Source organism: Heloderma suspectum, chromosome 10 (assembly GCF_057233095.1).
Source record: "Heloderma suspectum isolate Gila_16-S chromosome 10, 16-S_ref, whole genome shotgun sequence".
NCBI lineage: Eukaryota > Metazoa > Chordata > Lepidosauria > Squamata > Helodermatidae > Heloderma > Heloderma suspectum.
Genome location: NC_139467.1, coordinates 2860253 through 2883336, shown reverse-complemented (window position 1 = coordinate 2883336; position 23084 = coordinate 2860253). Strand labels below are relative to the sequence as shown.

The 23084-nt window shown below is 53.2% G+C and overlaps 1 protein-coding gene across 5 annotated transcripts in view; it reads right to left on the bottom strand.

The window, feature by feature from the left end:
- The window catches only part of VASP (vasodilator stimulated phosphoprotein), a 30521-nt gene extending 10322 nt beyond the window's left edge, over positions 1-20199 (bottom strand). For 2 of the 5 annotated variants that reach the window (XM_084814626.1, XM_084814627.1), the window contains exons 1-5: positions 20147-20199; positions 3013-3184; positions 2213-2381; positions 1385-1454; positions 268-329 (exon numbers count right to left, since the gene is read on the bottom strand). In XM_084814626.1, coding sequence (XP_084670752.1) covers positions 268-329; positions 1385-1454; positions 2213-2381; positions 3013-3184; positions 20147-20151 — 478 coding nt within the window. In that variant the 5' untranslated portion in view covers positions 20152-20199. Of the gene's footprint in view, positions 1-267; positions 330-1384; positions 1455-2212; positions 2382-3012; positions 3185-11283; positions 11590-11744; positions 11944-20146 lie in introns of those variants that run through there. The other 3 variants (XM_084814622.1, XM_084814623.1, XM_084814625.1) reach the window with 2 other exon arrangements.
- Positions 20200-23084: the final 2885 nt, after the last annotated feature.

Below are 23084 nucleotides of genomic sequence, written 5' to 3'. Positions count from 1 at the left end.
CAGGCTTGCAGCACGAATCCCCACTAAACCAACTGTTGATTCTTCATGTACTCCCAGGTAGGCCGGCCTCATCCTGCGCATCGCATTCACTTCTGAAAGCAGGGTGACCCAGCAAACCTTCCAGGAGCGCCAGCTAGGGCCCCTTTCAGGGAGCTTGCAAGGCTCTGCCAAACCCCCAGCTGGGGAACTGAAGAAGAAGAGGCGGGCTTATACCTGGGAAGGGGGGACCCGTGCCATTGGCTGGGTGCTGCCCCCCCTGGAACTCACCTGAGATGGTCACCCGCCGTTCTCGCTCTGCCTGCTCCTGCTGCTCTCTCTCCAGCTGCTGCCTAGATTTGGGGGTGGGGGGAGAGGGAAGGGGGGGAAAGGGCGTCGTCGTCAGTTCCGTCTCTGGCTGAGGGACGGGTGGCAGTGCAGGAGGAATCGCCTTGCCCACTCCAGGGTCCACCCCCACCCTTGCTGCAGGGGCTCCGTCCTCCTATACCACTCACTTGTGGGGCGGCTCTGGCAAAATGGGGCCCAGGATCCCGGAAACCGCGAAGCCACACATTGCACGCGGGGTTGGCAGCCCCCCCAGCAAATGGTGCGATGTGGATGCTGAGGACGGCAGAAGCCCAGGAACCCAGAATGGAGGCAGCCAGCAGGGAGGGCTGCCGGCAGCCCCACTTCACAAGCCGATTAGCTGCTAAGCTGGCTGGGCCCACCCTTGGCTGCTCACGGAGCTGTGTGTTTAAAGCACCCCTCCCTTCCTGCCACGCTGTTCCAGTGACTCTTAAGGATGAATGACAGCCAATGACGAGGCATCATTCGCACCAGGGACAGAGAGGGATGGAAGGAAGAGCTGTGCGAGCCAGCAGGAGAGCCAAGGCTGGATGGAGATACTCAATTCAAATCTGCCTCAGCCAGACTGAACCAGAGCAAGCCACACTGGCAGCCTCAGTTTGCTCTGTCTGTAAAAGGGGAATAGCAGAAACCGACCTCACGGGGCTTTGTGAGAAGGCAACGTCTCCTAAATCTGCAGAGTGTTTTAGCAAAGTGCCAAATAAGATGGGAATCAAGTTACTTTGCCGCCCCGCCACCCCCGCCTCTCATATCTCAGAAGTATCTGATAAGGAATGTGATGCTGGCAGAAGGAGGAGAAAAATGCACTCCCTCCCTCCTCCAAGCTGCAGCCTTGGTGAGAGTGGCTGTGTTCCCTCCCTCTGCTCACTGGGTCGCTCCTGAGCGTGCAACACCTCACATGCTCTGGGCGCAAGCAGGAGCCGCTGAAGCCCCAGGAAACACCATTCAAAGGCAGCACGCCAAGCAGCAGCAGCAGGACGGGAGCATGTGGGACAGTCTCACGGAGAGACCCTGCTGGGGAGGCCCACAGAGCGTCAAGTACCTTTTCTGTAGCTCCGCCATTTCGTCTGCCGAGGGGCCATTCTGGGTAGGCCGCGGTGGTGCAGAGTTCCCTTGGGGGACAAAACAGACAGAGCCAGGTTTGGTGCGCAGGTTCGAGTCAGATCAATGCACCAGATTGGAGGTCCTGCCCTTCTCCTGCTCCAGCTAAGAGCGGCCAACGCCTTCTCATCCAGGGCAGGATGTGCGTTTCCCAGCTCTGGGATCCACCCAGCTGGCCTCACCGGAAGCACCTCCATAACACCTCCCCCCCCACCAGGAATGTATAGAACATCTGCCATTTCGGTCTAACTCCCAAGATATCAAACCTAGGCAAGGGTTTTCAAAGGAAGCCACGAGTGTTTCAACAGACAAAATTACTGCCCTCAAAATGAGGATGCCCATCGTTTCTCTGCATGACCCAGAACAGCAGCTCATGCAGAGAAGCATGGAGTGGATAATTCGACCAACACAAAGAGAGCAAATATGCTCCCCTTCAACTCCCGCCCCTGCCCCCACCACGACTCCTATTTCTAGTCCCACCGTACTCCTCCAAGAGCAGATTCAGTCTCTCACCGGCTACATCAGCCTCCCCCAACCTGGAGTCCTCCAGATATGTTGGGCTACACCTCCCATCACCAACTACCAGACAGCTGGGAGTGATGGAGCTTGTAGTCCAACACATCTAGAGGGTGCCAGGTTGGGGAAGGCTGAACAACATGGCCACCCCCTCCACCCAACTGGGCCTCCCTCAACCGCAGGATCTGTCTGGTGCTCTACCCACAGCCCTTCCGCTTCTCCCAAGCCCACCGTAACATGGAGACATCCTCACCGGAATCCAGCACCTCCAGGGCGTGCATCATACCACCAGCAAACTGGCTGGCGTCCTCTTTGGTGCCAAAGTTGAGCCCCCAGACCTGGCGGGCATCGCGCCACTGGTGAAAGTTGGGCGTGGCCTGGTTGTATTTCAGCCCTTTCACTATTGGGCTGTTGATGACCACCTTTGAGAGACCGGGGGGTGGGGGGAGATAGAAGAGAAGCAGAAGTCAAGGCCCTGCAGACATGGTCAAGGGGCGCAAAGAGGCTGCCTGGGGAAGAAGGGCAGAACCTCTGGAGGGCCTGCAGCCTGGGGAGACTGGTGGACGTGCTTTTTCCGTGATGCTGACCCCTTCTGCAGAACTCCCCCCACCCCTGAAAGTCTCACCTGGAACCAAATCCAATCACTTTCTAGTGCAAGGCCACTTTTTCTTTGGCTGGGCCTTCTAATAAATCTGAGATCCGAGTGACGCTGCTGGTGTTTCCAGCCTGTTTTGCCTTTATAGACTTTTAATTTTGTTGATTTTGAGTATTTTACATGCTATTAATGATTCTATTAATGACAAGGTGCAATAATAAATGGAAGCTGCCCTACATGGAAAAGTCCAAGCCACCGGGGAGAGCGCTAGATGTAGAACTGTGCACCCCCATGTTTCCGGAAAAGGGGTCACAACTTTGGTGACCCAGCCTCAGGAGGGTTGCTATGGCGACAGTGGAGATGCCACAGCCTCCAGACAGGCCACAGGAGGCGTGAGTCTCCTTCCCACCCAGCCCCTTCCTTCGCACCTCCTTGGCCATGTGCATGCCAGGGGCTACCTGTTGGTCCGGCTGCATCTTGCGACCCACCACCCGGAACGTGTTGTTGGCAGGGCTGTGGTAGATCTGGATACGGCTGAAGGCCTGGGGGCCACTGCCTGCCGGCACCCATTTCTTATTGGCATCATCATAGAGCATCACAGTTGCTCGAGTTGTGCAGACCACCGACTCGCTGGATTGCGGGGCGGGGGGAGCAGGGAGGAGACACAGAGGGGCAAGAGTGAGGTGAAGCATGGACGATGGCAGAGACGGACACCCCAAACAGAAAGGGGTGACAAGCCAGGACCGTCCCCCCGAGACACACCCACCCACAGCTGTCTTTCAGTACTGACAAATTAAGCAGCATTGTTGATACAAGGCAGTTCCACGTAAGAATTCCTGCCCCCAGGAAGAGGAAGTCAGTAGACAAAACGTTACATTGGTTTCATGCAAATTTGCATAAAACTCTATATCTGTAGCTCATATGTTGGAAGGGAATTTGCAGGAGTTTTTCTTTTTTAAATAAGAGAAGTTGGAGCTCTTAGAGATGAGGCAGAGGTAGACGGGAAGAGAATGGGGTCATTGCAACAGAACTAAATGTCTCACTCCCTACTATCAGGTTTCCATCTTTTTTACTGGCCCTGCGCCTCTGCAGCTTGACAGGCAGAAATGTCGCAGGTGAAGCTTCTCCCGTCTCCTTGCTAAGGCAGGTGGGGATGCTCAGCAGCCATGTGTCAAACTGCTGTTAAAGGCAGAGGAGTAGGCCCAGAAAAGAAGATGGCTTCCCCAACAGAATTCAGACCAAAACCTTGTGAGTCCTCTCACATGTGCCACATGCCCGCCAATACCACTGCCACATCCAGATGGAATGTTCTGCAAAGTATCAAGTCACAGAAGCCCCAAACAACCTGCAAGAGAAATGTGCTTTGGCAGAGGGGAGCCATTTTGCAGCCCCTCCACTTGGATTCCCCAGAGCCCAAGCCTTATACGGGTCCTGATGGACCAGGGGTGTGTGTGTGTGTGTGCGCGTGCGCGCGCACACACACAACATGGCTCTCTAGAGAACCTGGGAATTGCCCTGTGGGAGTCAAGCTCCCTTGCCTGCCACCACCCCAGCATTTCCCACCCCACAAGCTCTGTGGCTTTAATAGCAGTGAGTCAGGCAGAAATTAAACAGGCGTAGCTCACTTTGCCACTGATGTAAAGTGGTTTTAAGGTGATATAAAGCTACCCCAGTTGAATGTCTGCCTGTTCAACTGATTTCCCCCCCCCAAAAAAAACCCCGGCCCACTGAAACTTCCCCAAGGTAGGAGCAAGTCTACAAGGAGCAAACTAAAGCTAGAAGTTTGTGCAGAAACAGCAACTGGAGTCACTGAAGTTCTGAACATGAATAATATTTGGGGACCGAGGCTTAGACCAAATTCAGATCCAGATTCATGGTGTTACCCCTTCCACTGCTTAAATCTTGTTGCATTAGACAGAGCTTAAATCCATAGCTGCACACACAGGCTATGTCTACACTAGATTTTAACCGCTTTAATCACCCTTTCTCCCCCTCCGTATGGAACGGGAGCTGTGGGTGCGGGGAGGGCTCAAGGTCTTGGTCCAATCATGCTCAGCACCCCTGCTAAACTACAACTCCTGGGACTGTTTGGAAAGGAACACCGTGATAGTTACAATTACATTAAAAACCAGAGTGTGAGAGTAGTGTAGTGGTTGGAGTCCTGGACTTTGACCAAGGAGCTTACGGTGTACACCCCCTTTCAACATGAAGCTCACTGGCCAACCTTGAGCCGGCCTCAATCAATCAATCAATCATCAATCAACCTCTCTCTGCTACTCTCTCTCTCTCTCTCTCTCTCTCTCTCACACACACACACACACACACACACACACGTAAATATGTTTGTACTTCAGATCTTCACAGAGAGTGACTTCAATTTAATACCCCTCAGCTCCCACCCTGAGCTCTGGAACAGGCCTGGGGTTTGCTATCTGGGCTGGGAATGTGCCTTAGGGCGCATCCACATGAATCAAGACAAAATGGCATTACATCATTGCAGGCCGTACTCCGAGGGCAACTGCAGCCTGCCTTCCCTGGGCATAAAAGGGCAGCAGGCAAGGAAGACAGTTGCCCTCAGAGTACCTCCTGCCTTCCTCGCCTGCTGCCCTTTTATGCACAGGGAGGGCAGGCTGCATTTTTGTCCACAACACGAGCAGGATCACGTTCAGCATCGTCAGAAGAGGGTATCCCCGAATCCTCCTTTCCAGAGCACTGAAGAATCATCATTCTCCCACCCTTCCTGGGAAGGGATGCGGAAGGACCTTCTGGGGGAGCATTCCCACAGACAGAGATGTCTTGGGCTCCCTCCGCGAGCGCCAGCTGCAAGTCTCAACAGCAACCACAGGGCTATCCACAGGGCTATCGCTCAGGCTGGGGATTTCCGCAAGAGGAAGCTGAACATACATGGAAATTGCTGCACACAATTGCTGCACATGCCCAGCCACGCTCACACTCAGCCCCAGGGGGTCCACCTTGCCTGCACCTCCAGAAAGGGAGACGGAGAGAGAGAGCAGCACTGACAGTGGAGAGTTGGATCTGGGAGACCCTAAGCCCCCGCCCAAACCCCGCCACAGTGAGTGACCCACTGATTGGCCATGGACAAGCCACACACACATACACTCAACCTCAGTTCCCCCATCTGTAAAATAGCTTATTGCAACAGGAAAAAGTAGCCACACCTGATAAAACACTTTGCAGATAAAACATGCTACAGAAATAGTTTGTCATAAGATACTGCAAAACCCAAATTAAAATAAGGGATTGGGGGAGGGGAGGAGACCTGGGAACATTAACTTACACACATACAGGACACTGTGTAATCTATGCAAAATGCATTTGTTTCTACTGAAGATGTGCAACCAGGAAACACAAATTATACAGCCAGGCCAAATTATGCAAATTTTACAAGGTGTTTGCATATCCTCACACAATTTAATCTCCTCAAGCGGCTCACGGCTGCCAGTCCGTTTGAAATTTGGAAAAGGAAAGAGGTTATTGCTGGGGGAAATGGAGGGCCATGTTTTTCCAAACTTCTCTCTCTCTCTCTCTCTCTCTCTCTCTCTCTCACACACACACACACACACACACACATACACAATATGCTGAGGATTAGAAGCCTGTTGGGACAGGGGCAGGAAAAGAATGCATGCTGTAGCAGCAAGAGTGCTGGACTGGGAACGGGGAGATCCGGGTTCTAGTCCCCACTCGGCCATGGAAGCTCACTGGGTGACTTTGGGCCAGTCACACACTCTCTGTCCAACCCACCTCGTAGGGTTGTTGTTGTGAGGATAAAATGGAGGAGGAGGAGGAGGAGGAGGATTATGTATCCGCTTTGAGTTCCTTGGAGGAAAAAAGGTGGGATATAAACGTAATAAATAAATAAAATAAAAATTTATCAGGAGGCCAAACTCAAGGCTGGGTGGCAGATTTAGCACTAACACAGAGCCACATCACACAGCCCAACTACTCCCACATCTGTGTGTGCCCCCCCCAGCCAAAAAAAAAAAGCTGCCTGGCAAGTTCTTCTAAACTTCTCCGCTGTTCTCTGCTCAGTACAAGGGTGCTAGAACAATTGTGACACCTGGCAAAGCAGGAAAAGTAACAAGGCTGGTGAGGAGAGAGGAGCACTCCCAGGCTGGGGTGTGCACAGACAAGAAGGGCTGGGGTATCTGTGTTGCCCATAGAATGGGATGGTGGGGGGCTGGCAAAGCTACGGAGCAGAGCAACACCAGCAAAGCTGCACGTGTGTGTGTGCGTGTGAGAGAGAGAGAGAGACAGAGAGAGAGAGAGGGAGAATAGCTCATGGAAGAACCCACCATTGCCACTCCTTAAGGTCCCCTAACAGAGGAGGTGGATCCTGGATGCCACCCAACCACCTCCCTGCCTGCAGTTCCAGATTTCCTAGCACTGCTCTTGAATGGTGGCAGCCTGGCACATGTCCAGGAGGAACGCCAAGGCTAGATCAGCTCAGGAGACAAGGAGCCCCTGCCTGTCTTTTCACCAGCTGGCATTGGCCATCACCAAGCAGCCGGGATGTGGCCCCTCTTCCTAGGGCCTTTCAAACGCCCTCCCCACTCTCAAATGCAGCAGCCCCCCCCCCCGCCTCCTGTCACCGCAGCTCGGCTGCTCTCCAGGCACCAAAGGGTGAAGCGGAAACGGCAGCCGCTCCCTCAGTCTAAACAGGGAGCGCCAGGCCTGCAATTCCTGCCTCGGCTGCAGGCAGGTTGTGGCAGAACCCAGCCCAGCTGCAAACAGCTGCTTTACAGGAGAGCTTGCGGGGGGGGGGAAGCACACACACATACTGAAGGCAACGTCAGGACAAGCTTCCCAATAGCATGAACAGCTCAGCAACAGAACAAGACGGCCTCAAGCAATTGAGGAAGGTATCCCTTCGTGGAGGTTTGACCCCGTGAAGCAGCAAGCTGGCAGATCCAAGTAGTGCAAAATGCAGCACCGGGTACAAGAGGTCAGATCCCTGAGAATCTAAGCCAGCTGCCCGTCTGCTGGGTTGGACAACTTCCAGCATCCCTCAGCCACTGGGGGATGCTGGAAGTTGTAGTCCGTCACAATGGGATGGCACCACTAAGCTTTCATTTAAAGCAGGGGTGCAAAACCTCTGGCCCAGATCCCCAATTGGGCCCTCCAGGGTTCCCCGAACGGTCATGCCCCTATCTTTTGCCCCTGCCTTCACATGCCCAACCACTGATTGCTTGGTGGTTTCTCAGCTTTTGTGCAGTTTTCCCCCCATTCTAAAAGGTTGAAATGCCTCTCCTGGGGATTAGTGACTGGCAGGAACAGCTGTAAGCTAGGCTAGTATCCTTCAGGGGGGGGGCGCGGGGCGACTTTTGCCTACAGCCCCGCCCACCACTGGAATCTGGCCCCCAAGAACTTCTTCAGAATGGAACCTGGCCCTTGGGCTGACAGAATGGCAACAGCCCTGATTGTGAGCAAGTTTCTAGCCCTCTGAGGGTAAAAGCTATGCTCAGCCATGTGTGAGCAAGGCTGGCTGTTATCTCAGAAGCCACATTGATGGGTGGCGTGGGGACAGGGCACGATTTTTACTGCCTGGGCTGCAGTGGCCCATGCTGCTCCATGTGCTTCCCTATGCCTAGCAAAAGTAGAATACATTATGCTCAGCCACGGAGAGGAAAGTCATACAAACATTGCTTGCTTTGCTTGAGCGATTCAGGTCACAGAATTCAGATTGCTGTGGCAAAGAATTTGAATTTTAAAAGTTGGCACCAGTTACACACAGCGCTAAGTAAAATGGATGTGATGCAGGAGACCGAACCAGAACAGACCCAGGCTCAGGACTCTGCTTTGCCACCACTTCACTGTCTGGCCTGGGGGAAGCTTCCGTTCCTCATCAACTCATTGTTTGCAAAGGAGCAGGCAACAAGAGACTGCAGAGTTTTGCACATGTCAAACCATTAACGTATCAGCCGTAAATGTGCAGTTATGCCTGGCCCTCCATCCACCAAGTTGCTGTTTTCGCCTTGCTCGCTCACATTCATCCCTTGGGTAATGCCCCCCCACCCCACCCTTCTCTTTCTTCCCCCTGTAAAACTTTAAATTGTAACCTCCTGGGTTTTGTCTGTTCACACTTAGGCTACCCTATAAAGTGCCATGCACATTAATAAAAATAGAATGGAGTGGCAACATCCCTCCAGTATCAAATGGGGGAAGGCAACCCACCTTCACTCTCCCCCACTTACGTTGAGTAACAATTGCAGCCAATCATATGTTTGCATGTCATGACTGATTCTGGCACGTCCTGGGACACTTCACAATTTTACCACGGCTGCAGTGACGCAAGGTAGGAAACCGTACGTTCCTAATACTACCTCTTTTTTTTTTTTTAACCAAACATCCAAAACACTGCAAAAGACTGAAGCCCAGAGCTCTGGCTTTACAACTGCTGTGTGGGCACAACCCACCGAGGGGGAACCGTGCAACTCCCTCATGGTCACCGAAGTCCATGCAAAGCCATTCTCCGGCATTATGGAGCCAGTCTGTTGGTCTGGTTCTAGAGGACACTGGCATTTCATTTGACCCTGGTTCTGGGGCTATGCTCCCATGAGCCCTGCATATCTATCTAACCTATCTAAAATGATTTCTAGGCCACCTTTAATGTATATTGCCAATGCCAGATCTCCCAGAAACCACTTCAGAAACCCGTGCCAGGTTTCCCAGAATCCTTGGACATGCCTCCAACCTGGAAAGAAGTTACCGAGGGCTGGTCAAAAGGCCTGAGCCAGTCAGTGCCTTCTCTCTTTGCAACCACCCCTGGCTCTCCAGCCATCTCTCTTCCTGGCAAAAGTTTGTTTGCATTTGGGGGGCAAAGGGGAAATACTGCAGGCCCCAGACCAAAGGTCAGTTTTACTCTCTCTTACACACACACACACACACACACGCGTGCGCGCGCCTACAAAAGGGAGGAAGGCTGCATCCGATTTGGAAACACTTGGCCAAGAATCCTGGGGCACAAAATTACAGCATAAACCACCTTCCTGTCATAACTCCACGGAGGGGGGAGGAAGAGGAAGGCGGGCAGCAGCAGGACTCCCGTGTCCATTTGGGCAAACCCCTCTGTTTCTTGGGCCTTAGTTCCCCCTCTGCATTGAGGGGGAATGCAGTGGGGGGGAGGAGAGAGACAGTAGCTTCTACTTACTGAGGCCTCGAGGGCAAAAAGGGAGAAGAGGGGCTTAGCAGGATAGGCAGGAGTCTCCAAGAGCGGGCATGATGCCCAGCAGGGCACGGGGGATGCAAGCCACTCTGAACTCCCACAACTGCTGCCAAGCAGTGCCCAGGTCTAGGAAGGGAGTGCGTGCTGGGGGGGGGGGAGTCAGCAATGGCTGGTGCCGCCAATGCCAGGCCAGAGGCCAAGCGATAGCACCACAGGCTCCATGCCAAATCCCCCCACCCCAGTCCCAGCAGCCACAGATAACCCTGGGACGGCCCTAGAGAGGAACCCTTTCTGAGGAAACAAGCAAGCGGGGGCTCGGATGTGGAGAATCAGGGGGCAAGCGTAGCAAACCCGCACACCCTGCTTTCCTCTCTCGGCAAAGTACAAGGGGCCGCACCTTCTCTCCTCTGGCAAAGCCTAGAAGAGAGGATCAGGCCTGGTGGGGGGTGGGGGGAGAAAGTAGCACCTGGAAGGGCTGAGGAGAGCGTTTAAGAGCAGGAAGGAGCAGGAAGGGGGGAGAAAAATAGCAGCCTTTGCCCATATAAGGGTATGTCTGAAGACCGGGACGGATCTGTGCTGAATGTGGGAATGCAAGACAGTTACTGGGAAGGGCCAGGAGACATCCTGCCTCCGCCTCCACCCCCACCCCAGCAAGGACAATGCCCCCCCCAAGCGCCCTACGCTCCTGGTCCCCCTGTCCTCTCCCCAACCCAACCGATCCCTCAGTAGGTGTTCACAAGGCGATGTGCAGGAGAGAGATCCCCCCGCCCCGCCCCTCCCTAAATGCCAGATGAATGAGCTGGAAGCAGGGGGGGGGCGGGAGAAGGGGGTTGCAAGAAGAGAGCAACGGACAAACAGGTACGGCAGTGAGTCAGGGCTGTTGCCATGTTACTCTTTCCTGTTCAAGTTTTTTTAAAAAGTTGTGAGGGGGGAGGGGGAAATTGGCTGTGTTGTACGTCTTTGTTATCTGCAAATAGACAGAGAGCCATGGGGCTGGAAAGATATTTCAGGTTCCTGGGCTCTGCCATCATACTTGAAGCCATGTGCGGGGGGGGGGGGAATCTCACACACACACACACACACACACACACACACACACGGGTGACCACTACACGTGAGAGCAGCAAGGCTAGCTTAGAGGGTGCAGAGTAGGGGAATGAGCTGGGGGGGACGGTGCCAGGGGGAACAGCCAGCAGGGCTTTTGCCACTGACCCCCCTGACTGCCCCCACCCCGGCTTCTGCTGCCTGAGGAAGCTGCTTCACCCTGCCTAACGGAAGGGCCGGCCCTGCCCAAAGCAAATTCAAGAGGCCTCCCCACCCCTCCATGCACCAGGATGAGAGTAGGAAGGCTGAACACGGCAGGTGGCCTCCAGTTACTCCGGGCTGGAGGCCCTGCCCTTAGGTGCAAAGCGGAGGAATGGGGAACGTTGGCCCCAGAAAGGCAGGATCTGGGAATCCAAGCCCCTTCCAGGAGCGAAGCAAAGCAGCAGTGGTACCAGCCCTTCTCCCCTGCCCCTCGCCCCCACTCCAAATTCCCCCGCACCTGGGTTTCTCCGCACGCTTGGCCTCGGTTTTCTTGGGCGGGTCAGGAGCAGGGGCCTTTGGCTTTCCGAGAGAGATTCTGCCAAAGGGAAGCAAAAGCACGTCTCCCAAGGGGAAGGGTCGGAAGCAGAGGATGCCCAGCTCTGAAGTCTCAGCGCAGGGGGCATCATTCCGACCATCTCCAGCAGCAGGAGACTTTGGAAGGGGTTCGGGCAGGGTGGGGACATGAGCGTTTGCCCCTCCCATCCCAAAACTTCAGGGGCAGAAAAAGAGTAGTTTTGCCTCCCCATCTCCCAAAATGCAAATTATGCTGGGGGGGGGGAGAGAGAGAGAGAGAGAGAGAGAGAGGCCAGAACCTCAAAGACCAGGAGCATGTGACAGGAGGGGGGGAAGCAAAGTATCTCTATTCCCCTCCCTCCAGGCGGACTCTGGGAAGCCCCCCTCCCAAACACCCCTCCACACCTGAGCTTGGTTGAATGTTTCCCCTCTTTGTTCTTCGGAGGATCAGGAGCTGGGGTGGGCCTGCCAGAAGGGATGAAACTTTGGTCTCCCAGTGCTGAACAGTGTGTGTGGGGGTGCATTTCAGGTTCACAACCTGCTGCTTGCACATTATAGATGTGCACCCCCGTCCGTGTTTTTTGCCCATACCTCTCAGGAAAGTACACACAACAGAAGGATCAGTGACATAGTGCCAGGAAGCAGCCCCTCCCAGCCCCCTCCCCAGAACTGGTCCAAAACATCAAGGACTGGGGGGCGGGGAGGGGGTGGGATTTGCTTCCATCCTTGGAAATGCAAGCGGCTCTATGGAGAGGTACAGGGTGGTGCTCTAAAAAGCCTTGTATGTGGCGTCCCCCAGGCAGGCCCCGATCTGTCCATCCCTGAGCTTCCTTGCATGCCTGCTGCCTTCAGGTGGTGCACGAGGAGCTGCAGAAGCACTGAAACCCAGGATCTACCAAAGGGAAAAACACACAGTTCCCCCATGGGGAAAAGGCTGCACACATAAGGGAGCCCAAAGGCTGGCCAGAGCTGGGAAGTGCTGAGAAACAGGTCTTCGGTGGAGCGGGTGGGGCCATGCTCCTTGATCCAGACGCTACTCACTCCTGGAGAGGAGGAAGGGATTCCCAAGGGAGAGGGGGGAGAAGAGGTATGTCAGCGTCCCATTCCTGAGTCGTCGTCCCCCTGCCCTCCTCCACTGCACACTCCCCTGGGCAGGCTGCATTTGAGACGCTGAGTCACTTCCTGAGAGGCGCTTTTCCTGCTTCTCCAGCTCAGGACATTTTAGGAAAAGAATGGGGGGAGGACAAGAGAGGGCTGCTGCTGCTGCTGCTCCCCAGGGGGGCAAAAACAAAGAACACCCCAATGCATGGACACTGCAGCAGAGATCCACACAGCTTTCAGGGCATCAAGGCTGGCCTTAAAGATCGGGGGGAGACAACTAGGAGGCAAAGTCAATGGCCTACACTGGTCAGGGGAAGGGGCAGCCGGTCACAGGAGAGAGGAGAGGGGAGGGGGTATGAGGCTCCTGGGATCCAGGGCAGGAGGAGGTTACAACCCCAGCCCAACTGGACACGCCCAATTCCGATGGCCAGGGGAGGCTGGCAGCACCCATGTGGGTCAAGGGGGCACCTCTCTCCATTCCAGTAGAGAGAACGGGGGAGCCTGGGCACAAGTTGGGACAAAAGCTGCCCCTGCCACAGCCAAGCCCTACTGGACAGGCAAGCTCTCCCCCACACAACCTTTCAGAGCGACCCATTTTGTCAGCAGCCCGGATGCAAGTAGCCCGGCCCAGCCGCAGTCTCCCCTCCCTCTGCCCGCACACCAGTCACCCCCTAGAGACATGCCAAACAGAACCAGAGCCATGTCACAATGCAGCCGGCCCAGAACCTCCCAACTGAACTCAGTTTCCAAGCATCTGAGCAACACCAGAAGCCACCTTATACTGAGTCGGAACCTTGGTCCATCCACCCCAGTAATGTCAACACAGGCTGGCAGCCATGGCTCTCCAGGGTTTCAAGCAGTTTTTCCAGTCTTGCCTGGAGATGCTGCCAGGGATCGAACTTGGGAACGTCTGCATGCAAAACAGGGGCTCCACCACAGAGCCATGCCCATTGCTGGCAGGAAAAGCCCAGCAGCTCAGAATGCAATGGGGGCAGCCTTGTAGCCAGGCCAGGCCAAAACCCTGGTGCTGGATTGAAAAGGCAAAGTGAGCTGGGGCCTGCTGTCGCTGCTTCGAAGCCACACTCCGCCCCTCCTCTTGGCTATGCCGGGGCTGGCTGTGGCTAGTCAGCAGTGAAGAAAAGGGACTCTGGCTCCAGAGGGGCTGAGGTTACCATTTTCCAGCCAGCCCATATGGGGCTGGGGTCTTAACATCCCTCAGTCATCTCAAAGGAACTGCCCTGCTGGATCCATCTAACCCAGCATCCTGTTTCCAACAGTGTCCAGCCAAGATGCCAGCCAGGGAAGCCCAGAAGCAAAGCTGTCTGACCCTAGCACCTGGCACTTGGAAGTAGACTGCCTCTGGATATGGGGGCTCCATTAAACTCTCAGAGCATAGTTGTTGTTGACAGACCAGCCTTCCCCAACCTAGGGCTTTCCAGATGCGTTGGACTACAACTCCCCCCATCCCCCATCCAGTGGGAGTTGGTGCCCTCCAACACATCTGGAGGGCACCAGGCTGAGGAAGGCTGTGACAGCCTACCCTCCTCCATGAATATAATCTCCCCCCTTTTAAAATCACATCTTATTGTATTGGACTTATTTAGTACATTCCACATCCCACCTTTTCCCACCTTGTAACTCAAGGAGGCATTCACAAGGCAACCTGGTGGTCCCCCATCCAAGCACTGACCAGACCGAGGCTGGCTTAGCTTCAGCAAGGTGGGCTGCATCGGGTGCCCTCAGATCACAGCAGCATCTTGTGGTGGTGCGTTCCACAAGTTCATTCTAGGAGCTGCCCCACCACTACGGAACACGGTTCTCTGGAGAAAAACAGCTGCTTGTTCGAAGGGGTTTAGAGATATTTCTATTTGTGTATAGCAAATATTGAGCCATATTTGCTGGCTAGGGGATGCTGGGAGATGTAGCTGAACACATCTGGAGGGCACCAGGTTGAGGAAAGCTGAGCTAAGAGTAAGCACCTTTAGAACAGGAATTAGCATTTTTATTTTTTACTTGATTTTAATTGACATCATGCATCTATTCTTTTGTTTTTTTTAATATATTGTAACCTGCCCCACAATTTCCTAACCTAGATCCACAGCTCTCCTTTGAAGGCTGGTAGTATGCACCACAACTCCCCGGGAGCCCAACAGTTAACCTACACACCCACTCTCCCCCACACCATGTACACAGTGGAAAAGGGAAGCTGGGGAAATTTACTGGGCTGTTTCCTGCTATTTGGGTAATTGTAGACTCAATGTGGTTTCAGACTTGCAGCCAATAAGGAGCTCCATTGAACAAACTGCAAAGCCCAGAAGCCAGCAGATTTCTCTGGTCCCTAGCCTGGGTTACCCATTTTTACAGATCCAGAAACTGAGGCACGAGGAGAAAAGCTGCTTCTTGAACGAGACTTTGCACCACGAAAGGAAGCAAAAAAAAAGTTGCAAGTTTAAACTAAAATTGCTACTGCCTTTTGGGTAAAAATTCTGCAGGGTCAATTCTCACCACCATTTGAAATCACCACCAAGGGTTCTAAGTTTAGGTCAGCCAAGCACTTGAAATAACCCACGTCCTGTGCCTTCTAGTAAGGCTTCTGCCTGTCAGCCCCAGATAACTTTGTATTTAAGAATTGGTGGAAAGCCCACAGTCTAAGTAAACTGCTTTGCTTCCCCAGGTACCCCAAACTGACATGAATGACATCCACAAGAGCTGGGGAGGGTGGATTGCAAGACCACCACCCTCCCCACCCCCAATGCAGATCCTGACAGCTGGAGCACTCACAGCTGTTGAGAGACACCAGGAGGAGACCCCAAGTAGCAGGCATGAGGGGGCATCTCCCACCACAGCTGTTGAACCCTCTCCTGCCCTCCCTCCCTCCCTCCCTCCCTCCCTCCCTCCCTCAAGCTTTGACCACTAGATACTGCTGCAAGGCACGGAAACAAGATGTTCTGATCCAAAAGCTGACTGTCTACGACATTGCTCATACCCACAATGTCTGTTGCTGATGCGGAGACAAAATAGAGGTGTACACGTTGCAAATCCCCCATCCCATGACCCCAGGGCCTACGGAAAATGTGATCATGTGTTTGTGAGCCGGGGGTCTGTTATTCATAGCTCAGGAACACTTTTCACTGCTTTACAAAAAGGCTTTACGATTCATACCTATTCTCACTCCAGGGAGAGGAGCAGGGTTGGGGGGGCGAGGGAGAGATTCACTGGATGACAACCAGCCTCTGATTCCACAGGATGGTCTAGCAGGGGAGTGAAGTTCAATGGTTCACACGTCAGGAAACACCCTGTGGCCTCAGCTCTTCTAAGCCAGTGAGGTCTGGTGGCAGGTATCCTGCCTCCAGCCTCAGTAATATCATCTGCAGAAAGGGAATAAAAACCTCTTTCCCTCCCAGTGCTACTGCAGGGATGACAATGATATCCAGGGGAAAATACCAGAAATCAGAACTGGCACCTCTCCACAGGATTCAGCGCCAACCCCCCTTTTTTGATGTAGGCCCTCCAGCCCCCAGAACAATTCCGCTCCCCCAGCCAGTCATTCCCAATGGTCAGCATCACTTTCATCACAGAACTCAAGGGTTCTAGTCAAACGTGATGGAGACACAGCAAAATGCTGCAAGCCACATTCCTTAGAGGCGGGTCTCTTGCCTGGCGCCCAGCACCTTCCATAGCCTATTCATATTCGCTCATCCAGGCAGACAATGGGAGGGGTGGGGGCTTGAGAGAAGATTGTGCAAGAACCCCAGAGTGTGGATGAATTCACATGTGAAACTGCAGGACCTTTCACAAAAGTAAGCATAGAAAGGGGGGGACCAGTGTAACCCAGTTTTAAACAGGGCATCAAGGGAAATTACAAGCCAGTTAGCTCAGCACCTCTTTCAGGTAAATGGGTGGAAAGCATTATTACAGGTAGAATCATTTAGCACCTGGAATGGGTGGCCCTCCATGTGGTGGATTTATTTATTTATTTAAAACATTTCTTGGCTGCCTTTCAAGGCAGAAGCCCCCCCAAGGCGGCTCACAGCAATAAAATACATAAAAACAGTTAAAATATTAAAAGCGATAAAAACATAAAAAACAAAACAAAACCAGCAACAATGATAACAGCAGTAACAGCAACAATAGCAGTCATGTTAAGAGAAGGCCAAGGTAAAATAATGTGTTTTCAAGACCTTCTTAAAAGCCTGCAATGACGGAGCATGGTGGACCTCCGATGGCAGCTTGTTCCAAAGGGATGGGGCGACTGCAACTTCCATCAGCCCTAGCCAGCATAGCCAATGGTGAGAGGTGATGGGAGTTGCGGTCCAACAACTTCTGGATGGCCGCACATTCTCCATCCCTGATTTGGAAGAACAAGGGTTGCCAAGTTAAAATCAGCATAGCTTCTACAAAAGCCAGTCCTATCTCATCAACCTTTTGGAGTTCTTTGAGGGCATCAATAAGCACAGAGACAGGAACATTCCAGTAGACATTATATACCCGGACATCCAAAAAGCTTTGGACAAAGTCTGAGTAAGCTTAACAATCATGGAATGAGAGGACAAGTCTGCCTATGACTTGGATCTGTTCTCATAAAAGTAGGAGTCACCCAAGGCAATTAAAGAGCGGTTTACAGGACCTATAAAGTAAGTCCTTCACACAACACATAACTAACGTATAAAATGCGCCCCCACAAGATGTGGCTCTAAAAGGGGATTAGACAAATTAATGGAGGATCACCTTTTGGCCATGATAGGTAAATGGAACTTCCATATACAGAGGCAGTGTACCTCTGAACACCAGCTGCTAGGGACAAACAACTAAGAATCCACTTCCCTTCATGCCTGGCATGTGGGTTTCCCAGGGCATCCAACTGGCCACACAGGATAGTGGACTACATGGATCCTCAGTCTGATATAATGGAGCTTTTGTGTCCTTAAGATAACCAGGATCACAAGACATGTGGTGTAAGGTCATGGGCCACTCCCCACGTTTTGAGACAGGGGAGTACACACAATGATGCATGCACCACCTTTAGGGGCCCTTCAGGGCTACTGGATAGGGGCTCTCTTCCCCCAGATTCCAATTTCCACAGGCAGCAGCTTTTCAAACTGTGCTTATTCCCACGGTTGTTTTTATGGTACCATCAACATATGTAGCACAGGCAAGAGTGACAAGATCCCTGCCCCATGGAGCTTACAACTGTAAAATGGTGTGTTGAGCAAGTTAAACTTTCCCTCTTGAGTTACTTGCTAATGTTCCCCACTTCAGCAGGCACTGAGTTCTCCCCTTCCATTCAGGGGCAAACTCACACAGAGTCAGATGGGGCCCCATCTGTCCTCTAGTAGCCCAGGCAAGGTATCCTGTTGTTGCTAAAAAAACAAACAAACCCAAACCCCCAAACACACACCTGAACAACCTATTTTCTTCAAAACTCCTGAAGGAGGATGACATTCTACCTCTTCCCTTCTTTCTCCTGCATTTTTTCCTAACAAGACAAAGAACCCTATGGCACCTTAAAGACTGACTAACTTATCACAGCATGAGCCAAAAAAAGCCATCACCAGTCATCTGATGGAAGTAGGCTACGCTTACGAAAGCTCAGGCGGCAATAAATTTGTCAGCCTTTAAGGCGTCACAGCACTCCACATCTCTTGCAGCAGAGATGACAAACACAGTGACTCTTCCTGGTGCTGAACGCAAACACACCCTGCACTCCCCCCCCCCTTTTCGGATTATATGCCTGCAGGCAGGGACCGTTCTTTTACATTTAATTACAATGCAGTGGCTAGTGCTGGTTTTACAGATAATAAAATATTATTACGACTATTCATTTACATTTGGGGCTGAATTTCTTCTGAACGCTTAACCAAAAACAATTTTGCCTTTGTCCACTCCCTTTGCTTTTGGGGTGGGGGATGTCAGGCCGGCTGGGATGGTGCAGCTTTCAGGAAAATTCAGAAGATGAGGAGAACAGCTTCAACCCCAGGTAGTTTGGCACAGCTGAATTTGGGGAGGGGGAGAGGCTCAACAGAGTGGGAGGAGGAGGATAACTGGCCAGGGTCAGGCTGTGTGGCAACTGAGGTGGGGGAGGCCATGCTTGGCATGACTAAGGGACTGGGAGCCAAGAAGAAATCACAGGAAGCTGCCTCAGGCTGAACTGCTCCTGACCTGGCGATTCTCAGCTGGCTTGTCCATATCAGCACTCTGAGCATCACTTCTGAAGAGACAGGGTGGGTGCTGGGGTCTTTTTTAAGTCACCCCCTCCATCCTCAGAGCCCTTCTTGTTACCCTCAAAACACTGAAGGACACTGTGGCAAGTAAATCAATGAAGTAGCAAGAGAACTCTGCACATGCTCAAGTGCACATTCTACTACTACTTCACTGGCCACACTGGAGTTTTAGTCCAACACATCTGGAGAGCACCAGGTTGGGGAAGGCTGCCTGAGATGATGAATATCACTAGAACCGTGTAATGCAGAGATGAACCGTCCCCAAACTAGGGGTGCCAGGTGTAAAGAAGGTAGGGGAGTCAGCATGCACCACAGCTGTGGGCATTAGGCACGCGCAAAGATCACGCCCCCCTCAGCATTTGAGAATCCCCTCCACTTACACCATATCAAAGGAGTTTCCCCTCCTCAAGTGATTCCTTGGAGCCCCCCCCCCCAATTCTGAAGTCCAGTGAGCTTGCAGAGCTAGGAAAGGCCCAGACTCCAAATGCCCAAAGTCCAACAGGAAATGCCTTCACAAACCCTCCTGAGAGTGAAACAAGAAGTCCTCCTCTCATCTAGGGTGATCCCCTCCTTATTCCTCTGCGCTGCCTTCCCCGGGGGTGACTGCCCCCCCCCCCACAATGACCTTTTTTTTGAGAAGCTGCTTTCTTTCCATTGTGCAATGCCAATAAACTGTTGCCATCTTAAAAGACGCCCCCACCCTCAGTCTAAAGTTGGGGTGGGAGGAATGCAGCCACACTGAAAGGCATGACTTCGAAGGAGATCAGCTGGGGGGGGCAATTCACCCCCCTTGCTCTAACTCAAGAAAGAAGGGGGATGACAGATGGGGGGTCATCAGCTGCTCCAAGCGCCTCTCCAAGGGTGCAGCTGCAAAGAGGTCGTTCTTTCCCACCTTCTATATTGGGGGCGGGGCGGGGAGCTTAAACAGCGTCCCAATTCCGCGGGGAAGGGGGTTCGCAGAAACACCAGAAACGCTTCTTCAAAAAGGGGGGAGGCATTTCCCCAACTTTTGTGGGGGAGAGAAACAAAGACACCAAGCTGCTTCCACTCTCCGTCTCCTGGGGTGGGGGCGGGGGGCTCGGTTTTGCCACGTGAAGTCTCCTCCTTCCCAGGGGCAGAAAAGCCGCCCCACTTCCTGTGCATGGGTGGGGAGGGGGAGCCAGAAATGCAGCAATTCTTTTTTAACTTGGGGGGGGGGAGGAGAGGCAAATCGTTGCATTTGCAGGCGTACTTAAGTCGCTTTCCGCTCCTTCGGGAGATCAAGCTCCCCTTCCCTTTTTAAAAGAAAGACATCCCGTGTGTGCGTTTTTAAAGAAAAAGGAAGGGCGGATCCACAGCAGCCATTCCATCTGTGGCTTGCAGCTTCCTCGGGGCGAAGACCCAGCGCGAGCTGCCCCTGCCCCCCCGCTCCCCCCGCTCCTCCGAGGGGGGCCCGGCCCGGCCCGGCCGCAGACAACAAAGGCGCGCGCCCCGGCAGGTACTGACCTCATGTCTGCTGGCTTTGTGCGCGGCGCTGCAGCCGCCGCCGCCGCCGCCGCTACTGCTGGCGCGCCGCGGCTTCCGCTGCCCAGACCTGGCTGGGTGGGGACGTGGGTGGGGCCGGGAGGCCGGGCCGGCGCTCCGGGGCTGCTGCGGCTCCCGCGCCTCGGCTCGGGCGGACTCGGCACCAGCGCCGCCAGCGCCGCCGCCGGGCGCCAGGTTCAGGCGGCGGCAGCAGCGGCAGCCACCGCCGCGGGCCCCATCGGCCGTCCCCGCTGCTCGCTCCGGGTCGCGTCCTCCGCCCGCTGCTCCGCCCGCGGCTACCTCCTCGGCCCCGCTCCGGCCCGGCGCCGCCGGGGGCTCATGGTCCCGATCCCGCCCCAAGACGCGCGCACCCAGGGGCGGCGGCGGCGGCGGCGCGCCCGGCCTCCCCCCCGCGCCCGCTTTGATCTGGCGACAATGTTGCCGCTCCGCGCTCCCCGCCCCCTCCGCTCCTTTCTTTGCTACATTTCATTCCAAAATTCCACTCCCTCCTTCCACAATGCACCGCTCCGGCGCTTCTTAAAAGGGGCGCGGCCAGTGGGGCGCCTTAAAAGGGCGACGGGGTTTGGCGGGGGGGGGGGAGATGGCGGGAGGGACGCACGTGTCGGGCTGGCGCCTGGCGGGCCCCCTCCCCGGAAAGCAACCGGGCTCCAAGACCTCAGGTCGCCACATGGCGATTCCGCAACAGCAGGAGCAGTGGTGGAGCGGAGGCAGGGCTCGCAGGGACGCAGCCCCAGCGCTTTTCCGTGAGCAGGGACTCTGATGTCATCTGCCACCCCCCTCAGAGCTCCCTGCTCCCTCTGAGGCAGCCCTGCTCCTCACCGTAGCTGTGGGGGGAATTAATTTTCCAAGCAACAGTGTATTGTTCCATGTTGGGATGCGAAGTGATTGGGATGACTTGGTCTGGCGTGGCCAGTTAAGACCAGTTCGCTTCACCAAAGACGTGCTCCTGATAGAGATTAAAACCCCTAGAACGGGTTCGTTGATATGGATCGACACAGCTGCCTGAAATTTTTGGACTGCCCTTGGAGACTGTCACCATGAGCGCCTGCATTTCCAAATTCACCACTACACCACTGTGTGTGTGTGTGGCTCAATCCAGCTGGGTGTGTGGACGTTTCAGTGGGAGGGGGAGGGGGGAGATATCATGAAGGAGCTTAGGGAAGGCTAGTGGGTAATGTTGGGGCGCTAAGGGAGTGTGCAAGGGGCTGTTTAAATGAGAAGGGATCTGTCCATGAGGGATGAGTTGAGAGGGTGACGCTTCCATGCAGTATCTTATTTTGAAAACCTAAAATGTTTGTATTTGAGTGAGTTTTTAACACCCCTGCGTTTTTTCTCATACGTCCAGTTGAAATGCCCCTACCTTACTCTCAGCTGCACTGTTTTTGGGTCCCAGTTGAAGGCTGTATATCTTACAAGGTTGTACAATCTTAGAAAGGGGAGTGGCTGTGACTGTCACGGAGGGACCCTGCGCTTCTGACTTTGCCACTACGCTACTGAGCAGGAGCAATTCAAGCAAGGCAGAATTTTCCCCCTGCCAACCAGGTGGGAAGGGGAGAATGAAGTAGTTTTTAACTGAATTGTTAATAATAATAATAATAATAATAGGTAATGTCTGATGAAACTGTACAGAAATGTTGCTGTATTTTAAAAATTTGCATTCCTGCTAGGTTTGATTTTGGATTTTATTTTATACTCTATTTTACATCTTCATATTGCATTTTATCTTGTTATATTTTATGGTTTTAATTATTGTGGACTGCCCAGAGAGCTTTGGCTATTGGGTGATACAGAAATGGAAAGAATAAGAACTTCGGAGTGAATGTGTAAACTGCTTGTAGACATGGATCTTTATGTAACAAATCAAGTGACATTAGTCGCTGTGGCTACTTAAAAGATTAGAGCAAAGGTTCTAAAACTGTTGCTGTAAACTATGCACATGATGAATTGATTTGTTCAGCTTGATCAATCTTGTATGTGTGTGCCTGCCTTTTTTCTGGTAAAACTATAAGAACCTAGGGTTATATGCAATAAAATTGACTGACATAATAATAGTAATGGATACAGCATATTAGCATGTTCAAAGTGCTCCACATAGATTATGTTGTAATCCTTACAACAGTAAGGTAGGATGTTATTATTATCCCCCCTATTGAAGACAGGCAGGGGCTGATGTTAATGGAGAAAGCGACTTGCTGAAGGCTACCTAGTAAGTTCATGGGGCCACACATTCATAGCCACTGTGTTACAGTACCTCTAAGTGGCATGGCTTTAACTAGTAGCTTTACTGTAGGCTTTAAAATCCGACTGATATTAATTTTCTGAACTGCTGTGGCAGCCAGTCTGGCCAAAAAAGAAAAGTAAAGGAAATGAGTAAGAATTGACCTAGCTGAGTCAGAGCAAAGGCTCATCCAGGCCGGCCTTCCGCTCCCAACAGCGACTTGTCAAGTGGTACCAGAGGGCCGCGCTCTGCCTTGCCCACCCAGAGTGCCAAGTGTCTGGCGATCTCCCTGAGGGACAGGCACTGCAGCTGTGTACTCGGTGCAACCAGCTCCCAGTTCTCGGGCAACACGTGCATGCCCTTGAGGCTACGTTGCTGACCTGAAGAAGCTGAGAGAGGTTGGTGGAGGAGACCTTTGGAGATCTGCTAGCAGCATCTCGCTCCCAGTGTGACAGGTCCGCTGCTGTCACTGAGAATGGGAAGGAGGGCGTTGGGCAGAGGAAAAGGGAAATGATCGGGGGGGGGGGGGGCTTCCTTGGGATGAACAGATATCCGCTTGTGCTGTGGATACGTCTCCAACAGGTGTGGGTGGCAATTTGACTCTTAGAGACAGAGAGAGCTTGGTTTGTCATGTTGGCTGCCTGGGGGCTTGCTTGCTTGGTGCCATGTTTGCAGATTCGT